Here is a 22,023-nt window from a genome sequence, read left to right on the forward strand (position 1 = left end):
CGCTGGTGCGTCGACGCGCCGGGTCAAGGGTCAGCCCGCAAGATGGCGGCGGCAGTGACCTTCTGTAGGCACCTCGGCCGGAGCGGCGCCGCGGCGCTAAGTCTGCCCCGGGGCGTCAGGTGTTTCGGGGTGCGCATCGCGCCGACAGGAGAGAAGGTCACGCACACCGGCCAGGTAACCGGTGCGTCGAGGATCCCCGGTCCTTCCGCCGTCCTCAGTGCCCTAGGTCCTCCGTGTCCCCCGGTTCCTGGTCCCTGAGGGGGACCGCGGAGAACAGGCGGCCGAGTGCCGTGCGGGTCCCCCGGGTCCCTTGTGTGACCGAAGCACGGTCGAGCTGTGCTTCTGTCGCCCGCACCGAGCGGCGTGGATGAAAACGGGTGCCGCGGTGCCGGGGGTGGCGGAGCGTTTGAAATTCTGTGGCAGTGTCCTTGAACTCGGAAATGAAGCGGATGCCGGTGTAGCTGTTGGGGGCGCTGCCCGGTGGACTCCAGGCGACCGATTGCTTCTGTGGCTCGAGCCTCGTCATGTTTGTGTGATATTAAATAGTGCATTTAAGTAACTTGAGCGTCCGCTGAAGCCCAAAACACAAACCCAGCCTTAGACGATAATCATACGATGAGAGAGTGAGTGCCCGTGTTATTAAAGTGTTACCAGCAGGTGAGAGGGGACGAAAGCATCGCCCCGGAGAAGGAGGGGTGCGCCTCTGCCTGAACCCGCCTCCTCTGCCCTCGCTCCCCCCGCAGCCTCCCCGCTCACATTCTGCTCATTGTCACCTTCGGGGTCTCGCGGAGAAATCTCCCTGGCGCAGCTGTACCGTGACCCGGCATGTGTCTGATTGTGAATGGTGTAAATGTTGAGAAAAACACTTTTCTGTAATGTTTTACGATGGAGATTAACTGACCTCTTTCAGAATTAGGCTGTAAAAATCACGTATGGTCTTTCCCCGCCCCCCCAGGTTTATGATGATAAAGACTACAGGAAAATTCGATTTGTAGGTCGTCAGAAAGAGGTAAGTAAGAAAAAAAAAAATCTACTAAAAGAGAGGTAAGCTCTCATAAAACCTTTATGTAACCGACAAAATATAAAAATTCATATGTATGATTTAAACAGTTTCCCCCCCAATTGTGACATCCTAGAAGCTTTGGAATTCTGCATTTTTCTAAATGTTAAGTGTGTCTGTTTTGTTTCTCTTGTGTCGCCCCCCCCCCCCATACACACAGTATGTAACAACATTTAGTAAGTGTAGTTCTTTTTTATATATAAATGGGAGTGGGCTTTTCCTTTATTTCTGGGCCTTATATTCCTGAGACCCTCAGATTAAAGTAAGTTTTGTCCTCTGTAGTCACTTGGAGTCAGTCACTCGTCCCCTCAGTCAGCCTGTTGATTCTCCGTGTTAAGCCTCAGCTTTCCCTAAGTTGTGTTTCTCCTTCCCTTTGGTCTTGGTTGCATTGTCCGTTCCCAAAGTCTGCTCTTCTCCTTCCATCCTGCTTTGTGGGTGTCATAAAGTGCTTTGCAGGGGCAGTGTGCTGGAGATGGAGTTCAGAGCGCTGGGTGGGGCCCTTCAGAGCAGATCAGTCCCGGAGTGGACCCTGCAGCCTGGCCCCCAGCTTCCTGTTGTGTGCCCCCTGATGCTTTCGCAGGCACCTGGCCTGCCACGGACTTTCTCTGCTGGGATTTCTCATGTGGCCCTGGTTTCTGATTGCCGTAGCAGAGGGCAACAGGGAGCAATTTAAAAACAAAGCCAAACAAGCAAAATCAGAGCTTTTTAAGGCAATACTGTGCTGCCAGTGTTGCCTGATCCTTCACCGCTCTCCTGGCTTGGGGTCTCTGGGCCTTTTCCTGCTTGGGATCATCCTCAAGTTGTGAAGGTGCACTGCACACCTGTGACGGATGAGTCGGCATTCTGCTGTGGCTTTTGCTCTTACAACAAACATTTGGTGGTTAGTAATATTTTAAAATTGTTTTGGTTTCCGAGAGACATTATTGTTTTAGAAGACTGTAGGTACTAGTATCCTGGGAAATTGCACAGAAAGTACAGAGTTTCCTTATGCCCCGTCTTCCCCTCACACAGTTCCCTTGTGCTATATTTTTTACATTTTGACTGATTTAAACACTGGGTGAGTATTGATATATTAGTACCAACTCAAGATCATAGTTTACATTAGGGCTTACTCTTTGCTGTACATTCTGTGGGTCTTGACAAATGCATAATCTCTTGTATCCACCAGTACAGTAAGATACAAAGTAGTTTTATTGCCCAGAAAGCTTTCTGTGTTCCACCTCCTTATCCCTGCTTTTGAGCATTTTCTCCAAACTTACTTAGTTTAAAAATTAATATGGATGAAAACTACAGTTTTTACTGTGTATATGCATGTGTGCACACCTATGTTTAGCTAATTATAATTATTTGTATTAGTGTTAAAAATACCTGATATTCTAAATAACCGAACTGGGGCTTTTAGCTTATTTTAAACTTGTAAGTTTCCATTAATTAGGTCAAAATTTTACAAAACATTGATTATTCAACTGAGTTATTATTCCTCTTTGTTCTAGTTTTGATATTATTTTGCAGACTTATATGTATATTTTGTCTTTAATGGATTTAAGCTCGGTTTGACGTAAGGGAGTAAACTTTACATAGGAACTGTCACTCCCAAAAACATGTGTTTAAAAAAAATAGAACAGCTTACTGACAAATAAATGATTTAAACCTAAATATTTTTAGGCCCAGATGAATTGATCAAGAGGTAACTATAAAGATAGTTTCATTGTGTGTGTGTGTGACCTCTTAGTGACCTAGAGGACTAATTTTTACAGTGGTTGGGCAACTTAAGGTCTGTGACACACCATGTACTTGGGAAAACACTACATTTACAGCCAAGGGTGTGGGATGCTGTGACATGTTTTCTGTACTGATCTCCTCATGAGGTCCAGTAATTCTTTCTTTCCTTGTCCCTTCCCGGGGCAGGGCGGCACGCTGCAGCCCTGAATTTTAACAAAATCGAAGCTGGGCCGTGGTTGGGTGCTGTGACTGGGCGTTGACTCCTCGGCTCTTTGTTTTCTGCGGTTGAGCTGAGTCCCAGGATGTTAATCATGGGAGGTCAGGGTCGCCCTGGAGCTGCAGTCCTGAATGACAGGGGCAGTCCCGTGTCAGTCTCAGACGTCAGGCATCAGTTGCCCTTCCCACAGGAGACAGCCTGTTTCTTGGACTGCGTGATGGGAGTTTGTTAGTGTGGCCTTTGTGACACATTTGTCACTGAGGTAGACACCGTATTATTTACACCCCGAGGCTTCATTTGTATGGCGCGTGGCTTGCGCGGGCCATCACTCACCATGTAGACCGCTGTAAGGTATGGTGTGAGGGAGCCGGAGCCCTTGGCGGAGGCATTGTGCTTAAAGGAGCTTGTAAAACACCCTGGCGGCAGCCCTGCACATTGTGGTGTTTGTTTTAACATCCCCATATTTCCTGGTAACTTTCTGCTGTGTTTCTGAAAATAGAATTTTAAGGAAAAGCTTTACAAAATCATACTCTATCACTGACAAAGCTTTTGTGATTAAACTTTTCCAAAATGTTGTCCACATCGTGTGGGTTTAGACAATCAGAGTTCTGGTAGGGGTGTTTGGTGTCATCTGTGTTGGTGGCAGGCGGGGCCTTCTCTGTGTGTGAGTGGTGGGAGTGGCTCTGTCTCTGGACTGTGTGTCCTTTGGACAGTCGGCTGGCTTTGGAAAAGTTAACTGAGCTTGACTGTGTTCTTCTTATTTTGAAGTTTTATTAAACTTACATCCCTTATTTGTAAGACTTTATTTACACCTAGTCTCTGTGTTCTTGTCTTCCCTAGAGCAGTAGGCCTCTGGTGTAGGTGAGATTCTGGAAGACACATGGCCCTGGGAGCCAGGACTGACCTGGCCCAGCAGCCTCACTCATAATGATAAACAAGTATTGGACATTATTCCCAAGCCCAAATCGCAGGATAACCTTGGCCAACGCTTATTAATGTGATTTTTAGCCTCGCACTGCCCCATCTTGTTTCCATTAAGCATCTCTTCCTGTAAACTTGTGATGGCCTTTGGGAGACCTGAGAGGGGAAGAATGGTGTTGCCCCTCTGACTGTCCTCTGTGTGGTGTGTTCCAGATGAAAGATCCTCTGGCCTCCAGAGGAGGGTGACTTTCAAGATGTGGTCTTGCTGTTGTCATCCACCCTGGGTTGGGTAAAGATGTGGAAGAGATGCTGGGTTTAAGAGGCACCATCAGGCAAGCTAATCCTTGGGAGCCGAGTGTTGGGCACAGAGGGCGACTATAATTGCTATAGATGGCCCTAGAAAGGAGGAAGCCTGGAGAAGGCACTGCTGGGTTTCTTCACAGGGTGTGCGGTGCTTGGAATAAAGCAGCCGCAGCCCTTGGGCATCAGGCTGGTGACCAGGGGGCATGCGTAGTGGGGCTCTGAGGCCCACTGGGCACTGAGGGTCCGGGTTCCCTTCTTTCCCTTTACATGCAGACACTGATGCTTCGCTTCTGCAGTTTCCCCAGCATCATGTGCTTTGTCTCCTGTGGTCACCGAGGACAGCTCTCATTGAGGCAGGTACAGCCATGTCTCCCGTCTAGTGCCCACTTTGCCACGGTAGGGCGTTGACAGATAAATGACTTGCCCAGCCAGAATGTAGGAATTGCTGTTGTGGCTATGCAGTGAGGGGCTAGTTCAGCGATCCCCTCCTCCCTTGTGCCTGCTCACTCAGTTTCCACAGGTGCCTCAGGATATTTGCCAGGACATCACGCCTGTTCCTGCTGTGATCACAGCAGCCTGCTCTCCGCCGTCCGTGTGGAGTCATCAGATCTGAAAGTGACTGTGCACACCTCCAGGAGGTGTTGACAATGACAGCATCATCTCACCTGAAACTACAGAGGTTCCTTTCAATTCAGTATCTAGGTGGCCTAAATATTCTCAACTGTGTCGTATTGTTAAAAATTTCACAGCTTGTTTGATTGAGAATCCAAATAAGTCCCATGCATTGTGGTTTCTTTGATCTTTAGGTTCTCATGACCCCTGACACATACCCAGGTTTTTTTTGCAGTTGTGATGCGTCCAAGTTTCTCTAATCTTAGGTTCCTGTGACACACACACACACACACACACACACACACCTTTCCTTCCTCACCTGTCACAGGATCCGGGTGTTTCTTCTGTAGGGTCGTCCACAGCTGGCTCTGGCTGACTGCGCTCCTTCCGTGCTGCTTGGCACCTCTGGTCCTCTGCGTGTGCATGCTCGGGTTGGATCCAGTTGCTTTGTCAGATCAGATTCAGGTTCTTTGTCTGTGGTAACGCTACTGGGCAGAACCAAAAGTGGTGGTTCTGGTTGTAGAGTGGACAAGCGTCTCCAAATCATTAACTCACACAGGCTGTAAGGCATGCTGTTCTCTTATTAGTAGCATAAAAAATATATACAGAAAAACAACTAAACAAACAAAAACTTTGGTGATCTGGAGGATAGAAGAAGAAATGCTAGATTCTTTTCTGTTATTTACCAGTTTTAAAAATGATGAATTGATTCCCTATAGTAAGGAAATTAAAGAAGTTTAAAAATATCATTATGGGATCATGGATTCAGTATAGTTTTGTGTTCTGGTCCTTTGCTGTTACAATTCCATTGTCCCTCAGATTTCCCATATCCATTTTATTCCAGGTTGGCGGTGTCCCCAGGTTGGCCACCCTTTTGATACAACTGCAGGGGTCCTTGCTGGCTCCGTTCTCTCTATCACAGACACACGTCTCCCATTCATCTGGAACATCTGTCCTGGACCTAGAACCAGCTGTTTTCAGAGTCCTGTTCCTTTAGTATGAAATGGTGGCAGAGAAGGCGTAGACTCATTGCCACTGGGTCGTCACTGTTCCTTCTCTTTCCCAGTGGACAGAGCCGTGAAACTGTGTGTGTAGAGAAAGAGCGATGGGAGGGGAGAGAGCAAATGATAAATAGGGCAGAATGTTAACAGTCTGAGTCCAGGTAAAGACGATATGAGAATTCGTGTGATATTTTGGTAAATTTGAAATTAAATACAATGAAAAGCTAAATGTGTGCATGCATATATAGATGTATTCATTAAATTATTTGCATGTTTTGATGATCTACAGTTATATTTAAGAGAAAGTGTACAGAATATAACTCTGCCTGTGCCAGCAGTACATGAACGTGTGGGGTGGCAGATTGTCTACATAGATTTAAATTTCAGGAAATCATTAAGTTTTTGTACTTATTTACACAAGGTTTTATCTTCTCGTTCCAGGTGAATGAGAACTTTGCCATTGATTTGATAGCCGAGCAGCCCGTGAGTGAAGTGGAGAGTCGCGTAGTGTCGTGTGATGGCGGTGGGGGGGCTCTCGGTCACCCGAAAGTCTACATAAATTTGGTAATGTGACCCCAGTGCTCACCCATCTTTCTTTTCTGTCCTTTCCCAGGTGGCCCTTGCAGTGTTCCTTTGCCCACACATTCTCCCACTTTATCTTGCCTACAAAGCCAACTGCAGGGCTGAATACAGTGGCATCTTTTCACCTGTGACGTGCTGTGCAATGTACTTAGTGTTGCCAGCGCTGACTCTCCAGCTTCCTCTCAGACATGTAGGCATCTGTCTTTCTCCTGTACCACTGTTTCTAAGCCCATGTTTCTTGATAAATACACAATTGGAGCCTAGAGAAGAGGAGTACTCAGGACATTAGAGCCGAGAAGGAAGCCACAGGCTAAAGCCCAGATGTGTAGGAAGGGGAGGGATGCTGGCAGGACCCACTACCTCCCCTTCTGCTGGTGGTGTGAATGAGGTTGGCCCCCAGCCCTGTGGGGACCTACCCTCTCGAGTTAAGTTGCAGTCTATGCTCTGGATGAGACCCTGTCCCTCCTGGAGGGATGGAGCCAAGGGCAAGAAGCACCTGTGCTGACACTTTATGCCCTGGAAGTGGTTCTCAGAGGTGACCCCGAGTTCCAGGGCAGGGCCTGAGGCTGCGGGAGGAGCTAGAGCTGTGCCCAGGCCCTGGGCACTGTAGTTCCTAGCTCAGTTGTGACTCGGGTTTTATAGATGTTTCGGGCTGACAGTGCGTTTAGGTTTTGTGTCTACTTTCAGTGTCTAATATCTATTGGATTTGAAGTAGAATATGGAAATATGAAATCTTCCGTTTTGAATTTTTTCAGGACAAAGAAACAAAAACTGGAACATGCGGTTACTGTGGCCTCCAGTTCAAACAGCACCATCACTAGAGCAGACCATGCATGTGAGCATTTCAGTGTTCTGTTCGCTAAAGTAGGGAAGGTCCTCGTGCTGCCCGGGGGTGTTCCTGCTGTGAATAAAGGGCGTTGTTAAGGACTGCCTCCGCAAGTGTGTTTCTTCCACAGAAGGGACTTTTGAAAATGGACGTCCCTTACAGGTGTGGACTGAGGGATCCCCGCCAGGGCCCCTACCAGGTGCTTCTGGAGCACAGCTTTGTGACCACATCAGGCGGCCAAGAGAAACGTAGAAAACTACTGTTATCTCTTTAGCTACAGTTTCAGCTTCCTGTCATTTATAAAACCTGCAGCTGCTGTGATCACACATGGTGTCCCCAATCCACCATTTCTAACCTCCAGCCACAGATTTCTTCTTAGAAACTATATGTCCAGACACAGTCTCTGAAATAAGTGATCTGGCAGCAGCTGCGCTCAGAGCCTGTGACTGTGGTTGGGTTTTCACAGTTCAGTTGAGCCCCGACCTCCCCACTCTGAGCATCTCTGTGCACAGGGCGTGGGGTCCGCAAAGATACCATCCAGGTGAGGTGACCCCGGCTTCCCTGCACTGAGCATCACCAGTCCGGAGGCTGTTAGGAAGTCAAATCTACTTTCCCACAGAAACGGGGCTCCATCTCTTAACACCACCCCTCCCTTCCCACTTCGTACTTGGACAGTAGGAGTCCTGCAGGCTGGAGCAGAGGCCCCCGAGGTCAGGGAACTGCCCATTTGATGTCACCAGCCACCCGACATGACTTTTGTAATGGATCTACCCTCACATCACAGAGCAGCTCCCCAGGTCACAGTCGGCAGCTGCCAGCCCTCCACTCTGGCTGTTAGACAGTGAAGAGAGACCCAGGAGTGAGGGCGATGCCTCACCTAGGGCGCTGATGTCACTGATGGATTACAGGGCCCTGTTCAGTGCTATCCTAAAGGGCACCACAGTGCCCAGGTGGGATGCCCTGAGGCCCCCTCTTCTCTGCTGTGCCAGGGGTCCCACTGGGCCAGACACATGGGAAAGGGGTTCTGAGTTGTCACTTTGTGCGTGTGCAATGCTCAAAGTTGCCTGGCGTGATGGCAGAAGGTGTTGCATGCATTGCTCTATCCGGTAGAGGTTGGTGATTTACAGCAGCTATGTACTGGGCACTGCAGGCACCTGGTAGTCCAGGGAGCAATGTGCTGTTTCCTAGGGCTGCCCTTACCAACCCTCACATGCCAGGTGCATCACACGCAGAAATCCCTCTCATAAAGGCCAGACGGCAGAAGTCAAGGTGTCCCTAGGGCCTCATGGGCCTAGCTCCCTCTGAAGGCACTGAGGAAGGATCTTGCAGGCCTCTCCAGCTCCTGGTGGCTGCTGGCTCCCCTGTAGACACATCTCTCCATCTTCACATGGCCTTTCCCTGTGTCTGCCTTCATGTGGCCTTTTTATAAGGACACCAGTCCTTGGATTTGGAGCCCACCCTAACCCAGTATGACCTTATTACACCTGCAAAGACCTGATTGTCAAGTCAGGTACCATTCTGTGGTTCTGGGTGGACATGAGTTTGGGGGACACTCCCCTAGAATGGGGGCAGGATGCACTTACCTCTGGCTCATTCACGCACTCACTACTCCCCCTTCACATTCCAAAGTAGGTGGAACAAAGGCCTGGATCGAGTGGCCACTGCCCACGAGGGTGCGGGGAGGCTTGTTTGGGAGACCGCCATCAGTGCTCAGCCAAGCGGGCTCTGAGGACCTGGGCCGGCAACCTCTTCAGGTAAGTGACGTGGCCGGGTCTGGCCCTAAGGTCACTGCCCACCACCTCTCTTAGGACTCAGCAGAATGTGCAGTGAGGCAGCTTCCCTAGGTGAGGGAAAGATAATTAGGGACCCCTCCTCTTTATGAACCCCCCCTGAATAAACACAAAAATTGAGTAATTTATACAACAGTTACACCAACCTGTTAATACTGAGACATAAAAATGCAAGTAATTATTTCTGAAGCCAAGTGGGAGCAAATGGAAACCTGTTAGAATAGAAGCATTCAAATGCAGTACCTCACCAGCTGCACCAGATGCAGCAGAGGAGACATGGAGGCCCCGCAGTGCGAGGCCTGGCTGTGCCCGAGGCAGTCCCTCTCCCAGCTCAGAACCACTCACCAGTGCTCATGTAATCATGTAGCCATAAGGGACAACCACTGTCTGAGTCCAGCGAAGGGCCTGACCTCCCGACTGCACAGCAGGCACTTTGTGTCCATCCCACTGTCGGTCTCCTGAGAGCCTGCCAGGCCATGTTATTTCCCAGTTTACAGGTGAGCAGACAGGAGGGTTGGCCAGGGCAGCTCTGGGGCCTCTGTTGAGGGCACAGCCTTGTCCTGGCCCCTCTGAGACCTCAGTGGGATTGGTCGCTGCACAGACCTGTGTCCCACCCATCCACCATGTGGACTGTTCTCTTGGGTTCACTGAAAACAAAAGTAAAAACGATAACCACTTGACTTTTATGAAGAGGAAATGTATTATTTGTATTAAAATGACCAGTTTTGCACAAGCAAGTTTGTGTGCTGCACTAACGGGAGATGTCCCAGCTGTGAGGTCACACCAGGAAGCCTGCTGGTAGTCAGAAGTGGCATCGTCAGCGGGCTCCACAGTGGAGGTCGGCACCCTCCTTGCCTCCATCCCCTGTGCCTGGTGCCTCTGCCCCCAGCCCCTTCCAGGGAAGGATGCCTTTGCCAGGGCTGGACACGGGGAAGCCCTGTGGGCCATGAATTCCACCACAGGTCCCAGTGAGTCGTGCAGAGACGTGGCCCTAAGTCAGTGGCCTACTTTCCAATCACAAATGTCTCTACAAAAGTCAAGTGACACTTGAGATGAAGAGAGTGACTGCTGGAGGGCCAGCTGTTTGTGGGCGTAGCCTCATGGCTGGGTGTTCAGGAAGCGCAGTGCTGCAGATGTCCAGTGACAGCTGTTTTCACAAACATGCACAGAATGGACTAGAATGTTCTTAACCCCATGGATTTGCCGAAGGATCCGTTTTACAGCCAGTTCTTTTAGCAAAGCGCATCTCTACCCACCTAATATTAATTTTCTGCAGGAAATTAACAATACATGCTGGTGAGGAGAGTGGAGGACGTGATGCCGTTCAGGGGCGAAATAACGGGCCATGGATGTCCAGATGCAGATGCTGTTGGGAAGTCAGGGGCCAGCGTAGTTAGGAGCAGTATGCTTGTGGCTGCCTATTCCTGAAGCTGGGGAAGCTGTCATTAGAGATGATGGTGTCTGGGGGAAACCCCGTCTCGGGTCTCGCTTGCAGCAGCAGGCGGGGAGCAGGGCAGAGCCCTCAGGGGACCCTGCACACCTCAGCCTGGCTCCCCGGCTCCAGGTCTTGAGTGCCTGGGCTACACCCATCACCTTGGAGTCTTCCCCAGATACCTGCCAGGAAGGCCAACCTCGGTCTGGGAGCCGGTCTGGGGGTCATGCTATGTCTCAGGTCTCCTTAGGGCACTGAGTGCAGACATTGTTAAGCCCATAAATGGACAGGGTGCAGAGGCTGCCCTATGAGATGCGAGAGTGGACAGGAGCGAGCTGGGTGTGCAGGGGGAAGGCCGGCCTGGGAGGCCACACCTGTTCCCCTTGGGGCCCCTCCACCTGGTGGGGTACAAGGGGCATTTGCACTGGGGCCTCCCTAGAGTCCAGGAGAGGTACGAAGGCCATCAAAGCTGTTTTAGGAACAGATCAAAGGCGTCAGAGTGAGGGGAGGGAAGGCTCCTTTGAAGAGGATTCTATGCCAGTGAGGTGGTTGGTCATTGAGGGTTGAAAAGGGCTGAGGGAGTTGGATCTTGAGGCCCCTGCTCCATGGTCAACTCTGGAGGGGCAGGCAGTGAGGACATAAAAGCCATGGGCTTGATTCCCAACCCAGACATTTCTCTGCTTGAGGTGGGAGGTGCTGGCGTGGCTGGGCCTACCCCTGCATGGCCCCACCCCTCCTCCCATTGGCCCATGGAGTCCCTGCTTCTTCATGTCCGCGTTTTATGGCCCAGAAATTAGGAAGACAGGAAAACAACAACAACAACAACTTTTTCTTGGACCTTGTAGATGGAGAGACTCTAATTTCAGACTTTTACTTGGATCCATGTTGTGCAGCCTTTTGGCCTGTAACACTGGAAACGTTCTGACTTCATTGTAGTAACTTAATAGACATGAAGACCATTTGTGGTTTGATGGTAGGAGATGCAGAGAACCTGGGAGCTGCCAGGGGATCAATCTTTCATAGACAGCGCAGCGATGCGTTCACAGCTCTGCACCTGCTCTTACAGCCCAGCCCACCTGAAGGAAAGGGGACCATGCAGGGTGGAAGCCTCCTTGGCTCTGGGGCTGCAATGATTCCTTAAGGATAGATTAGAGCAGCGGTTCTCAACCTGTGGGTCACGACCCCTTTGGCGGTCGAACGACCCTTTCACAGGGGTCGCCTAAGACGATCCTGAATATCAGATATTTACATTATGATTCATAACAGTAGCAACATTACAGGTATGAAGTAGCAACGAAAATAATTTTATGGTTGGGTCACAACATGAGGAACTGTATTTAAAGGGTCAGAAGGTTGAGAACCACTGGATTAGAGGGAATCTATCACATCAGGTGAGATGCACAAGTAGCTCAGGTGAGGCACCTGGCAGTGGGTAGGGCTGCATATCCTGTCTCAGGCCCCAGATGTGCCCCGTCCCACCACCAGCCAGAGCAGGTCTGTATAACAGGAAGAGCCATGCACACCGATCCTTCCCTGAAAGGCAAGTAGACACCGGCCCTGTGTCCCAGGCCTGCGGGCCAGCATGTGTTTCCTGGGCCTGGGTCCTAGTGTGGGCACTGTCAGCCCCTCCCCAATGTCGTGGGCCCTGACCTGTCCACCAGAGGGCAGTGGTGCATAACTGTGTCCATCCACTGGGTCCCAGCGAGTTGCCCGAGGGTGGTGGCCACCGTTTGAGTGGCTGACATCCTGATGGATCTATGGCAGGGAGGCCACAACCATGTGGAAATGGTGTTGCCACTCAAACCTGCCCCAGGAAAGGGAGGTTTGCCTGGGAGCCTGGAGTCATAGCTTCGTTGCATGAAGAGGACAAGGGGACCACTGTGGGAGGCTGGTCCTGGTCTAGAGCCGCTCAGGAGCCCCACTCTCAAGTGTCCTCTTGAACACCCTGCCAGGCGCCGTCAGGACGGACTTGCTAGCCCCCCAGCCCCCCAAGGCTTACCTCTGGCCAGGCTGGTCCTGGCATGCAGCGGTCCTGGTCATGGGCAGGGAGGTCTCTGTGGAGGAGGGGACTACAGAGGGACCCCTGCTACTCCCTGTAAGGCCTCTGGGGTCCTGCGAGCCCAAGGGTGCTGGGTTCTGCATGGACGCAGCCTCTGGCAGACTCTCAGGAAGCACCTCCTTACCTGGGAGAAGGTTGGCTTGGCCTAGAAACAACCTTGCCAGACCAGGAGCCCCCCAAAGGAGGGGGACCCTCCTCCTGGATGAGCGAGGAGGCAACAGGCTTGCCTGTGGCTGACTTTCGTGGCTATTAAGCATTTCTCATAAAATGAAGCCACTGACGCTCTGAATCATCGAGTGACTGAACGGGAGGGTGATGCTCAGAGGAAGTCCTCACAGCCCTTGGCGCCCCTGCAGGGCTGATGGGCAGCCCCCCTCTACTCATGCCCACCTGTGCTCTGTCTGTCAGAGGCTACTATCAGTATTACAGCACTAATTTATTAGGCATGGGGGGATTTTAAATTTCATTTTTGTGCAGTTATTTAAAATGTTAAATGATAACGTCTAACCCAATTAAATTTCAGTTGATCACTCTCCAAATGCACAAAGGCTTATAAAATATGAATTAGGAGTCGTAAGAACTCTTCTAACAACTCAATCTCCATGTAGATGATCTGCTTTCGGGGCTGTCATGTCACAGCGCAGACCATAGGAAATAAAGACGGAAAGACGGAGACCAGGCAGATCCAATATTGAAATTATCTCAATGGTCCACCTTCCAGTTCTGGGACTATCTCATGTGCATTAAATTCTTTCTCCTGTTTTGCAATAATTATGTTTTTCTTATTCGACTTCTCTCTTTGGGGATTTCATGCATTTTCATAACTTAGTGATTCCAGTGGGAGAGAGCCTGTCCAACCTCGAAAGAGAGGACACATCATGGGGAGGGTTTGAGGGGAGGGGAGGGGAGGGTGTAGCCGCATCCTGGCATCTCCTTCCCTCACTGTCGTCACACTGAGTCTGAGTGCTCACCGACAGCTGGCCAGCGGGTGACAGTGTGCTTCCTTTTCCAGGAACACTCACGGCACACATGGTTCCTGGTCAGACCATCTAATCAGGCAGGGAGGTCAGCCCAGGAGCACAGCCCCGACTCCTGACAGGGCCCCTCAACCAGACACAACAACACGGCCGAGTTTGGCTTTTGCAGTTGGTTCAAGCAGAACTCGAATCCCAGCTTGCTGGTGACCAGTGTGAGAGTCACTGTCTCTGGGAGTTTTGTTTCCTTGACTGTAACATACGGATCATAAACACCTCCTCTGAGGCTGGCGGTGGACATGGCATTGTCTGAAAGCTCAGAGCCCCGTGCCGGTCGGTGTGGGCAAGGGAATCCCAGCCTTGCTGTGAGAGGGGCAGGACCTTGGTACCTTTGTTCATCACGTCTGCAGCAGGAGGTGGGGAAGGGCCATGAGTTTAGGTTCCCTCAGGGGCAACAGGAATGATCTCAACTATAAAGTCAGAAAGAGCAGAGTTAGAAGTAGTTGGCTCACTCTGGATGGTGATTTGGTCAAGGACTTTCTGCAGTCAGGAAAGGTTGGGAAGTGAGTCAAACGTCAGGAGAAAGCCATGAGGGCCATGAACGCAGCACCCCGCCTGAGTTCCAGGACCTCGCCAGCCTCTGCTGTTTCTGGCCTTGTACTTTGAGGCGCATTTGGAGAATCAGATTGTGGTATGGTCGACATTTAATTGCCGTTTTGGTTAACCGTGATGTTCCTGCGTTGCTCTGATTTTATAGGTAGGTCACGGGAGGCAGTGGTCTGGGTTTGGCTGTAGCGAAGCTGCCGGCATCAGAGGGCAGAGTCCAGACTGGAGTGCTGGGAGCTCATTCATAACGGCTGTGCTTTTGAACATGTCATCAGCCCAAGGTCACCTTCTAGGTGCAGCAGTTGTATCCATGGGGAAGTGTAGCTGCCCATCTGACACTGGGGCCCTGAGCTGCCCCCTCCACCTGCCCAGCAGTGTGTGGCAGCCCTGGACATGCTTATCTCCATCCTGGTGTCCGGGCACCCTGTGGTCCCCCACCCTGGGCAGCACCAGACCCCACTGGGCCAGAGCCCTTGCTTGTCTTCTCAGACACACCGCATCTTTGGCAAGAACCAGTTTGATGAAACAGTTCTCTGCTAGAAGGCAGTTGGAAAACTGTGTTATACATTTCGCTTTGCCTTGATTTTTTTAATAAAACTAAACAAGAAATTGTTGCTATTAGTGATCACTGTGTCTTGAGCTCAGCATTATGAGGACAGTGAGACCTTATCCTCAGTGGGTCCCATGGGCACATGTTGGCCTGAACAACATGGGGACACGAATGAACTCACTTGCCAAATATCTGGAAAGCACTGACTGTGGTATTAGGCCCTGGAACATGTGGGGAGGTGTCTCCTCTCAGTGGAGACCGAAGTCAGTGAGGTGAGCAGGCATTGGACAAGTCATCACACACATATATAATAATAAAAAGGTAGTATGCTAATTAGGCCAGACGTCCTTCCTGATGAAGCCAGGGCAGAGGGAAGCCAGCCCGGGTCCCGGGTGCCTGCGGCTGTGGAGAGAAGCTAGTGCCGGCAGCCAGGGGAAGGAAGGCCTACTCTTGCACAAATTTTCATGCATGGGGCCTCTGGTCTGAGATAACTGGGCCACCTCTGAATTTGGGGTGACATGTTTGAGTTAAATGGAGAAGCAAGACAAGGAGGGGCATGCTTACCAGCCTGTGCCACCTGGAAGAAGCTACAACCCAGAAGGAGGCGATGGCCCAGGCGGGGAGTGAAGGAATAGCCATTTCTCCCTCCCCACCCTCCAATAAGAAAGCACTGGTCAGGGTTTCCAGAGGAGCACCACCCAGTCCGGTGCAGGATGGGGGAGGGGCTGGGATCTGAGGGCAGTCAGGACCAGTGGTCTCATCTCGAACTCACAGCTCTCATCAGTAGAGCAGGGATCCTGGCTCCTGGGATTTTATGAAAAGGGCATCTGATTGGATATACAGCTGCTGCTCCATCCCAGTACCTGGGCTGGGCTGGGGTGGGCAGGGCTCTCCCTAGGACAGCTTGAGGGACCCAGGCTTGCAGGTGGGCGCTCCTGTCCCCTACCTCCACCAATGCTGGTGGCATTCAGAGTACAGTCCCATCTCTCCAAGTGCAGTCACCTCTGCTACTTTCCCCTCCTGAGACCCCTCTTAAAGCGTGTGACCTGAGTTTGGAGAGCTGAGCGCAGCACCGGTGAGCCAGGCAAAGCAAAGGCAGGGCCAGGTATTGGATGAAAGCGTGTGGGCCATTTCTCTGCAGCCCTCCTGTTCAGGACACTCAGCCCCAGGACACCCACCCTCCCCCTTTCAGGTGGCAACTCACAGTGTCACCCTCAAGAACCACCTGCTCCTCTTCTCACTTCTCTCGTCCTCTTTGGAAAAGGTAACTTTCCAGCAGCCACTGTATGAGCACAGCGCTCCTGTCTTCCCGGGAGGTTCTTTATTTCAGGGTGCGTGGCAGGCTTTGGGTCCAGGCACCGCGTTTCCATCACTCCCGCCTCTTCCCCGACTGCGGGAGGCCTGGTCCGCAGCTCGGAGGGTGCTGATGTCTTTGATTTAGTTGTATTGTAAGCTGTGGGTGGGCCGCGCTCCTTTGCATGCCCTCTGCGCCCTCCGTGTGAGTTATGGTGGCGTGTTAATGAACAGAGCTTGTTTTGTGGTTGGAATGACCATCATGTAACTTGATGGCTCCCCAACCACGAGTGGGATGATTCCCAAACTTTGCCGAGTCAGCAGGTACCTCCTGAGTGTTCTCTGCCAGGAGACGTTGCCACTGAGGTCAGAGCCCTGCAAGTCCAGGGACCCCACAGGAAACCTCTGTGGAAATGGTGGGGAAAACACTCCCAGGTCCAGCTGGAAATCCTGGAAATGCAGCCTCCCCCTCTCCCTCCCCCACCTCCCCGAAAGGTTGCCAGTGCCACAGGCCTCAAGGTTCCCCCGGGAGGGTGAAGAGGCCCTGGCAGGGGTGCGAGGCGAGCAGGAGTGGGCTGGGGGTACTTGGTAGGCCAGCTGGTCAGCTACGCTGAAACACAGAAGCATGTGGTTCTGGAAAGGGCTGCAGGGGGAGACCCTCTCCAGGACACCCCCATGCTCCTTTTCCCCACTGCCCCATCCACCCCTCTGTCCCAGAGCTCCTGAGATCTGTCTGTGCTTGCACTTCATCCCACCCCCACCCCCAGGAAGCCCTTGGTCTTCCATCAGAACACTCCCAAGGTGCCTGGCCTCGGGCTTCCTTAGGGAACAGCCTGAGAGTTAAGTAGGGGCTACCCCCTCCCACCCCCAACACACACACAAATGACTGTTGCATTTCCTTTTGTAAGGGACATGTGTCCCTGAGCATGAGTTTGTCATTCACCCTCTGGTCACTTACTCTGACTGTGCTGACTGGGGACTGACCACACAGAGGTCACGTTCTCTGGGCACTGACAGCTCCCCTCTCTCTATCCCAGCACTTGGGGCCTCCTGGGTTTCCCAGCCACTGGAGTCGCTTCCTCCTAACGGCCCATGTCTCCATCAGGGAGAGTTAGGGACCAGCTGGCTGGCTGCCGTCCCCACCCTTCTGTCCTGTAGCTACTTAAGGTGTCCCCATGAGGTGCTCAGATGGCTGAGCAGAAAATGGGAAAGAGCCACCCTGTCTGGGACCCAGGCTCTGATCTTGGAAAAGGGGCAACAGGGCTCCTGACTCTCCAGAGGCAAGGACTGCGGGTGCTGGGTTCCGTGTGTTGTCACCTCCCCAGGTGGAAGGGAAAGGCCAGGGCTTGGAGCCCTGCCCTCTGTCTCTTGCAGGCCCTTCCCCATCCTTGCTATTCTGGCTAACCCTGCCCTGGGCCAGGCTGCAGTGGAGTGAAATCCCAGTCTTCAGTCTCCAGTAATCTCCCTGAGGAGCTGACCCCAACCCGGGGTGCCCCTGAGCCCTGCCCTGCTGACTTCCCCAAACCAGTCCTCTCCCCTTGCCCCACCCCCTCCCCTTCTCCCTCCCTCCTCCCTCGATGTATTATATGTACTTAGGAGTAAGGAGGTGGTGGGAGCTGCTAGGACAGGAGCCTTAGCACGTGGAGGAGATGGATCTAGGCTGGAAGGGGACACACAGTGTGCCCTGTTGTGGAATTCTCCATTCTTCAGGGCTGGCCGGACCCACTGGCTCCTTCTAGACTCCTGCTTCTCGGGTCCCATGATGCTCCCCTGTGCTCTGCACTGACTTGTGAGCTCTCAGGCTGCCGCCACCCAGATGCCCTCCCGCCGGGCTCCGTTTCTCGTCCCTCCATCTCCCAGGGCTCCTCCTTGGCCCCAGCCTTATCTTTACAGCAGTTGTCACGGTCCTCACACCACATGCAGAACATGGCCCTGCTTTCCTCTGGACAGATGGCAGGCGATTTCCCTCCACCCACGACGTCGTGGGTCTGTCACTGAAGGGCCGCATGGCCCCGGGTTCCTCTCATTATGGCGCCGGGTCCCAGACACTTACTTGTCCTGCAGCCATCAGAGGGAATTAAAATGAACAGCCGCCCTGACGTGAGGGGAGCCGGCCTGAGACGCCATGGTTACCCACTCACAGCAGGAAACTCGCAATCAAATTCTAACAAAAGGTCACATTTGCAATAAGTAAAAAGGAAATGTAGGTAATTGGTTCTGGAGCCCGTTAATACCTCTGCAGCCCTGAGAGGCAATCTGATGGACTTGAAACCTTTTTGTTCAGGTAATTAAAAATGAGATTTCATTATATCATTAAAAATGAGGGCACATGAGCTGTTTTCTCAGATTCTATAATGTTATCAAAAGAGGAAAGTAAAGCCACACACTTGGGTTTGGGAGTAACTGTAAGGCAACCAGACTCACAGGGCCCCACACCCTCCTGGCTGGGAAGAGGCAGCTCGGTGGGTGGGGGGACACCACCAGGTCCCGCTGGTGGGAGAGTTAGACCTGCTGTGGAGTCTCAGGGGAAATTGGCAGATGGGACTGTAAACATCTCATGAGCTGCCTCTGATCCAACGTGAGAGATTATTTGCAGACTCGATGACAAGGAAAAGGGAAGGGAAATAAAAGGTCCACCTCCTTCAGCCTCATCTGTCCTTCCCCAGCAGAAGTGACATGGGCTGCGACTGCACAGCAGCGGTGTTCGTGGCCGGTTCTATGAGGGGACTGCGTGGCTGTGTCCACGGGCCTTACACAGATGCTCCATGTGTCACCACAGGCCCCCCATGTGTCGTGGAATCTCATCGTTTATATAAACCAAGGTGAAAGGCCACATCTAAAAAAAATACAGACATTCCCATGAATCACCTTTATGTGTGTAATTTTTTTCTTTTTTTCAATCCCAACCATGAAATGTCTATAGGCACTTTTTCCAAACCCTAATGTGGCCACTTTGTAGAAGCCCGGCAGGAGGCCGATTGTGTTTGAATTGGTGTGTAGAACTTTGCCTTACTTTGATGTTCCCATTCCTGCGAAGAAATGTCCCGGTGCTGGCTGGCTACTGTGTGCAGGCGTGGGCACTGGTGACGCTTCATGGCCCCCAAGTGCTCTGATGGCCGCAGTCACCACTTGACTCTTAGTCACATGAGGTCCTGCCTGTGTCTAAAGGCCAGGAGTAGTGAGTCTCCATGTAAACCGCCCTCACAAAGGATCAGGAGCTACAAAACCAACCATCACCTTTCATAGGAGATAGCCTTTCTTTCTTTTTTTGTTTGAAAGAAGAAAAATCACGATATACCAGGTCTTTATTTTCTATGGTACATTTTCTTGGTAAAAATATTCATGAGGCTCATTTAGTTTGAAAATAGATCAGCTAGTTTCCACCTGAATTTTAGGATTAAAAATTAGAAATATTGAAGTAGATTTGTTTTTGCCCTTAACAAAAATACTTATCAACTAAATCCCAATTTTATGTAAATAGAATGCTACACCAGAGAAATTGTGGTTATTTCCCTTATATTTCTCTTCATAATTTGAATTTTCAGCATTCAACCTCATTTTTAATTGAAAAAAAGAAACACTCCATTTAAAGTTTTCTCTTTGTATTTATAAGTTGTTTTCTTTAACCAGTGGGTGGAATTAGCTGCCAAGCTTGAAGAAGATGGCAAACTTTACAGAGTCATTTTTGTCATTAAAAACCCCACACAAGTGAATCACAATTTCCCAGTTATTTCTGAGAGACCAGTCGGGAGCCGAAAACCAGGATTACAGGCTTCATTAGGGGAAAAGACCTGCCGGGCTGTCTCGCAATGGGAGAACAGCAACCCGTGCAAAGGTGAGCACACCTTTTGAGAGGAGGAATGGGAAAGAATGGGGGCTTAGTGTACTCGGCACACGCTGATTGGTGGCTTAATGTATGGTCCATATAGGAACAAGGGCTTAGGGTATTTGGCAGGTGTTGATTGCTGGTTCAATGTATAGTGCATATAAGGTACCTGGTTAGTCACTCAGGTATTTCTGGGCTGCAGGTTACATCATACTCCACCCACCAGTTGGGGGAAGGGAGGATCTATCAATTTCCATTGCCCTAGAGCAGGGGTCCTCAAACTACGGCCCGCGGGCCACATGCAAATACAAATATTGTATTTGTTCCCATTTTGTTTTTTTACTTCAAAATAAGATATGTGCAGTGTGCATAGGAATTTGTTCATAGCTTTTTTCTAAACTATAGTCCGGCCCTCCAACGGTCTGAGGAACAGTGAACTGGCCCCCTGTTTAAAAAGTTTGAGGACCCCTGCCCTAGAGTGTGTTATTGGTTGCACTGAACCTTGGACTTTGCAATAATAATGCTGATTTGCCGAAGTCTCTGGCTATCAAAACTCCATCCCAGCCAACGTTGGTGCCCATCCCTCCCTAGCCTGGCCACCCATCATGCACGCTCTGGTCTCATACAGTGCCCTCAAGCTGTTAGTTTGTGGATAGAGTCTCCTGCTCACTGTCTTGCTTTATCTGAGGGCTGAGCACTAAGGGGTGGTAGGCACTGCCCCCTCAAAGCCCGGGCTCATGGCCTGCATTTCACTTTCCCACGGAGAGAGGGGGCCCAGGCCTCAGGTTGCAAAGGCTCAGAAGGGCCCAGGAGTTTGGTTGTGCCATGTGCTCTGGTTCATGGGATTTTGGCCAGGTGGGGGCTCTCTGCCCATCAATACATGGATGTGAGGGTTCTGACCCCTGGAAGGAAGGGGTGCCCTTTTAAATTCACCCACGGGAGCCCAAAGAGCAGGCAGCCACCCTGGGATTCAGTGTGCAGAGGTCTGGAGGCAGCTCTCTTCTCCCACCTGGCCTAGGTTTCCACGGACCCCCTTCAGGTGGCCCTGGGTATACTGGAAGGAGAAGGGGAGCGAGAGAGGATGCCCAGGCCTCTGCATTCTACACCTGCCTGACCTTCTCCTGCAGGCCCTGACGTGGGGGTTCTGGTGGAGACTGATCCAACCCCACAAGCTGCTCCCCATTGCCCTTCCCCTCTCCCCACCTGGCTGGAGGCTTGCCTGCTGCCCCACGGGAACTGCTCACTGCCCCATGGGCTGCACAGTTGCTCACATTTCTGCGGGGTGACCTAACATACCAAGGGCTTGGCCATAGTCTTAAGATTCTTTGCAACAAATACATTAAGTCATTTTAACTAATGTTTCCTTTAACTCAATCTTAAAGTTCGAAGTGTAAATAAGAGAGAAGATAGAGGGGAGGAGGGGAGGTGGAAAAGGGCATAGAGGAGATAAATGCTGATGAAAAAAATAAAAGAAAGAAGTAGGTTGGAATACAATGGTCATCGTGAAAACTCCCTTGAAAATATTTGTAATGCAGAATTATTTGTGCGATACAAGAAACCAGTTTGGTCTGAGCACTTTAAAATTGTGAATGGAGCATTCAGACTTAATACTTGTATGGTATTGGCCATTGTATTTCAATATACGACAATAGTTTATGATCAGCTTTCATATTATCTCCCAATAAAGAGAGTAATCCTAAAAAAAAAAGTAGGTTGAGAAAGAGAAAAATAAAAGAGAAGATAAGTTTCTTTTTTAAAATTTTTTTAAATTAAATCTTTATTGTTCAGATTATTACATTTGTTCCTCTTTTTTCCCCTCATAACTCCCCCCCTCCCAGTTCCCGCCCCACCCTCCGCCCTCATTCCCCACCCACTGTCCTCATCCATAGATGTATGGTTTTTGTCCAGTCTCTTCCTGCATCTCCCACACCCCCTTTCCCCCCAAGAATAGTCAGTCCATTGCCTTTCTATGTCCCTGATTCTATTATGATCACCAGATTATTTATTCACTTGATTCTTAGATTCACGTGTTGATAGATGCATGTTTGTTGTTCATAATTTGTATCTTTACCTTTTCTTCTTCCTCTTCTTAAAGGATAGCTTTCAGCATTTCATATAATACTGGTTTGGTGGTGATGAACTCCTTCAGCTTTGTCTTGTCTGGGAACCAAAGAACAAATCAAATCTTAAAGTATGTGATTGAACTTCGGCATAAGTTGTATGGTGTGCTCAGCAGGGAGAGAAAGGCA

At 50.8% G+C, this 22,023-nt stretch overlaps 2 protein-coding genes across 3 annotated transcripts in view; one reads left to right on the forward strand and one right to left on the reverse strand.

The window, feature by feature from the left end:
• MRPL36 (mitochondrial ribosomal protein L36) overlaps positions 1-15,239 on the reverse strand; it is a 16,273-nt gene extending 1,034 nt beyond the window's left edge. Inside the window, exon 1 of one of the 2 annotated variants that reach the window (XM_006762466.2) lies at positions 15,233-15,239. The gene's annotated coding sequence lies outside the window, so the exon portion shown is untranslated. Of the gene's footprint in view, positions 1-12,649; positions 12,654-15,232 lie in introns of those variants that run through there. The other variant, XM_015563092.1, reaches the window with a different exon arrangement.
• On the forward strand, positions 7-7,350 carry NDUFS6 (NADH:ubiquinone oxidoreductase subunit S6). Its single transcript, XM_006762467.2, has 4 exons — positions 7-174; positions 956-1,009; positions 6,278-6,400; positions 7,174-7,350. The coding sequence occupies exons 1-4, from the start codon at positions 43-45 to the stop codon at positions 7,237-7,239; spliced, it is 375 nt and encodes a 124-aa protein (XP_006762530.1). The 5' UTR covers positions 7-42; the 3' UTR covers positions 7,240-7,350.
• Positions 15,240-22,023: the final 6,784 nt, after the last annotated feature.

The sequence above is a fragment of the Myotis davidii genome, unplaced genomic scaffold, assembly GCF_000327345.1.
Source record: "Myotis davidii unplaced genomic scaffold, ASM32734v1 scaffold135, whole genome shotgun sequence".
Lineage (NCBI taxonomy): Eukaryota > Metazoa > Chordata > Mammalia > Chiroptera > Vespertilionidae > Myotis > Myotis davidii.

Coding starts and splice junctions, on each gene's coding strand:
- NDUFS6 (XM_006762467.2), top strand. CDS start 43: ATGGCGGCGGCAGTGACCTTCTGTAGGCACCTCGGCCGGAGCGGCGCC. Junction 1,010..6,277: donor TTGTAGGTCGTCAGAAAGAG/GTAAGTAAGAAA, acceptor TTCTCGTTCCAG/GTGAATGAGAACTTTGCCAT. Junction 6,401..7,173: donor CGAAAGTCTACATAAATTTG/GTAATGTGACCC, acceptor GAATTTTTTCAG/GACAAAGAAACAAAAACTGG.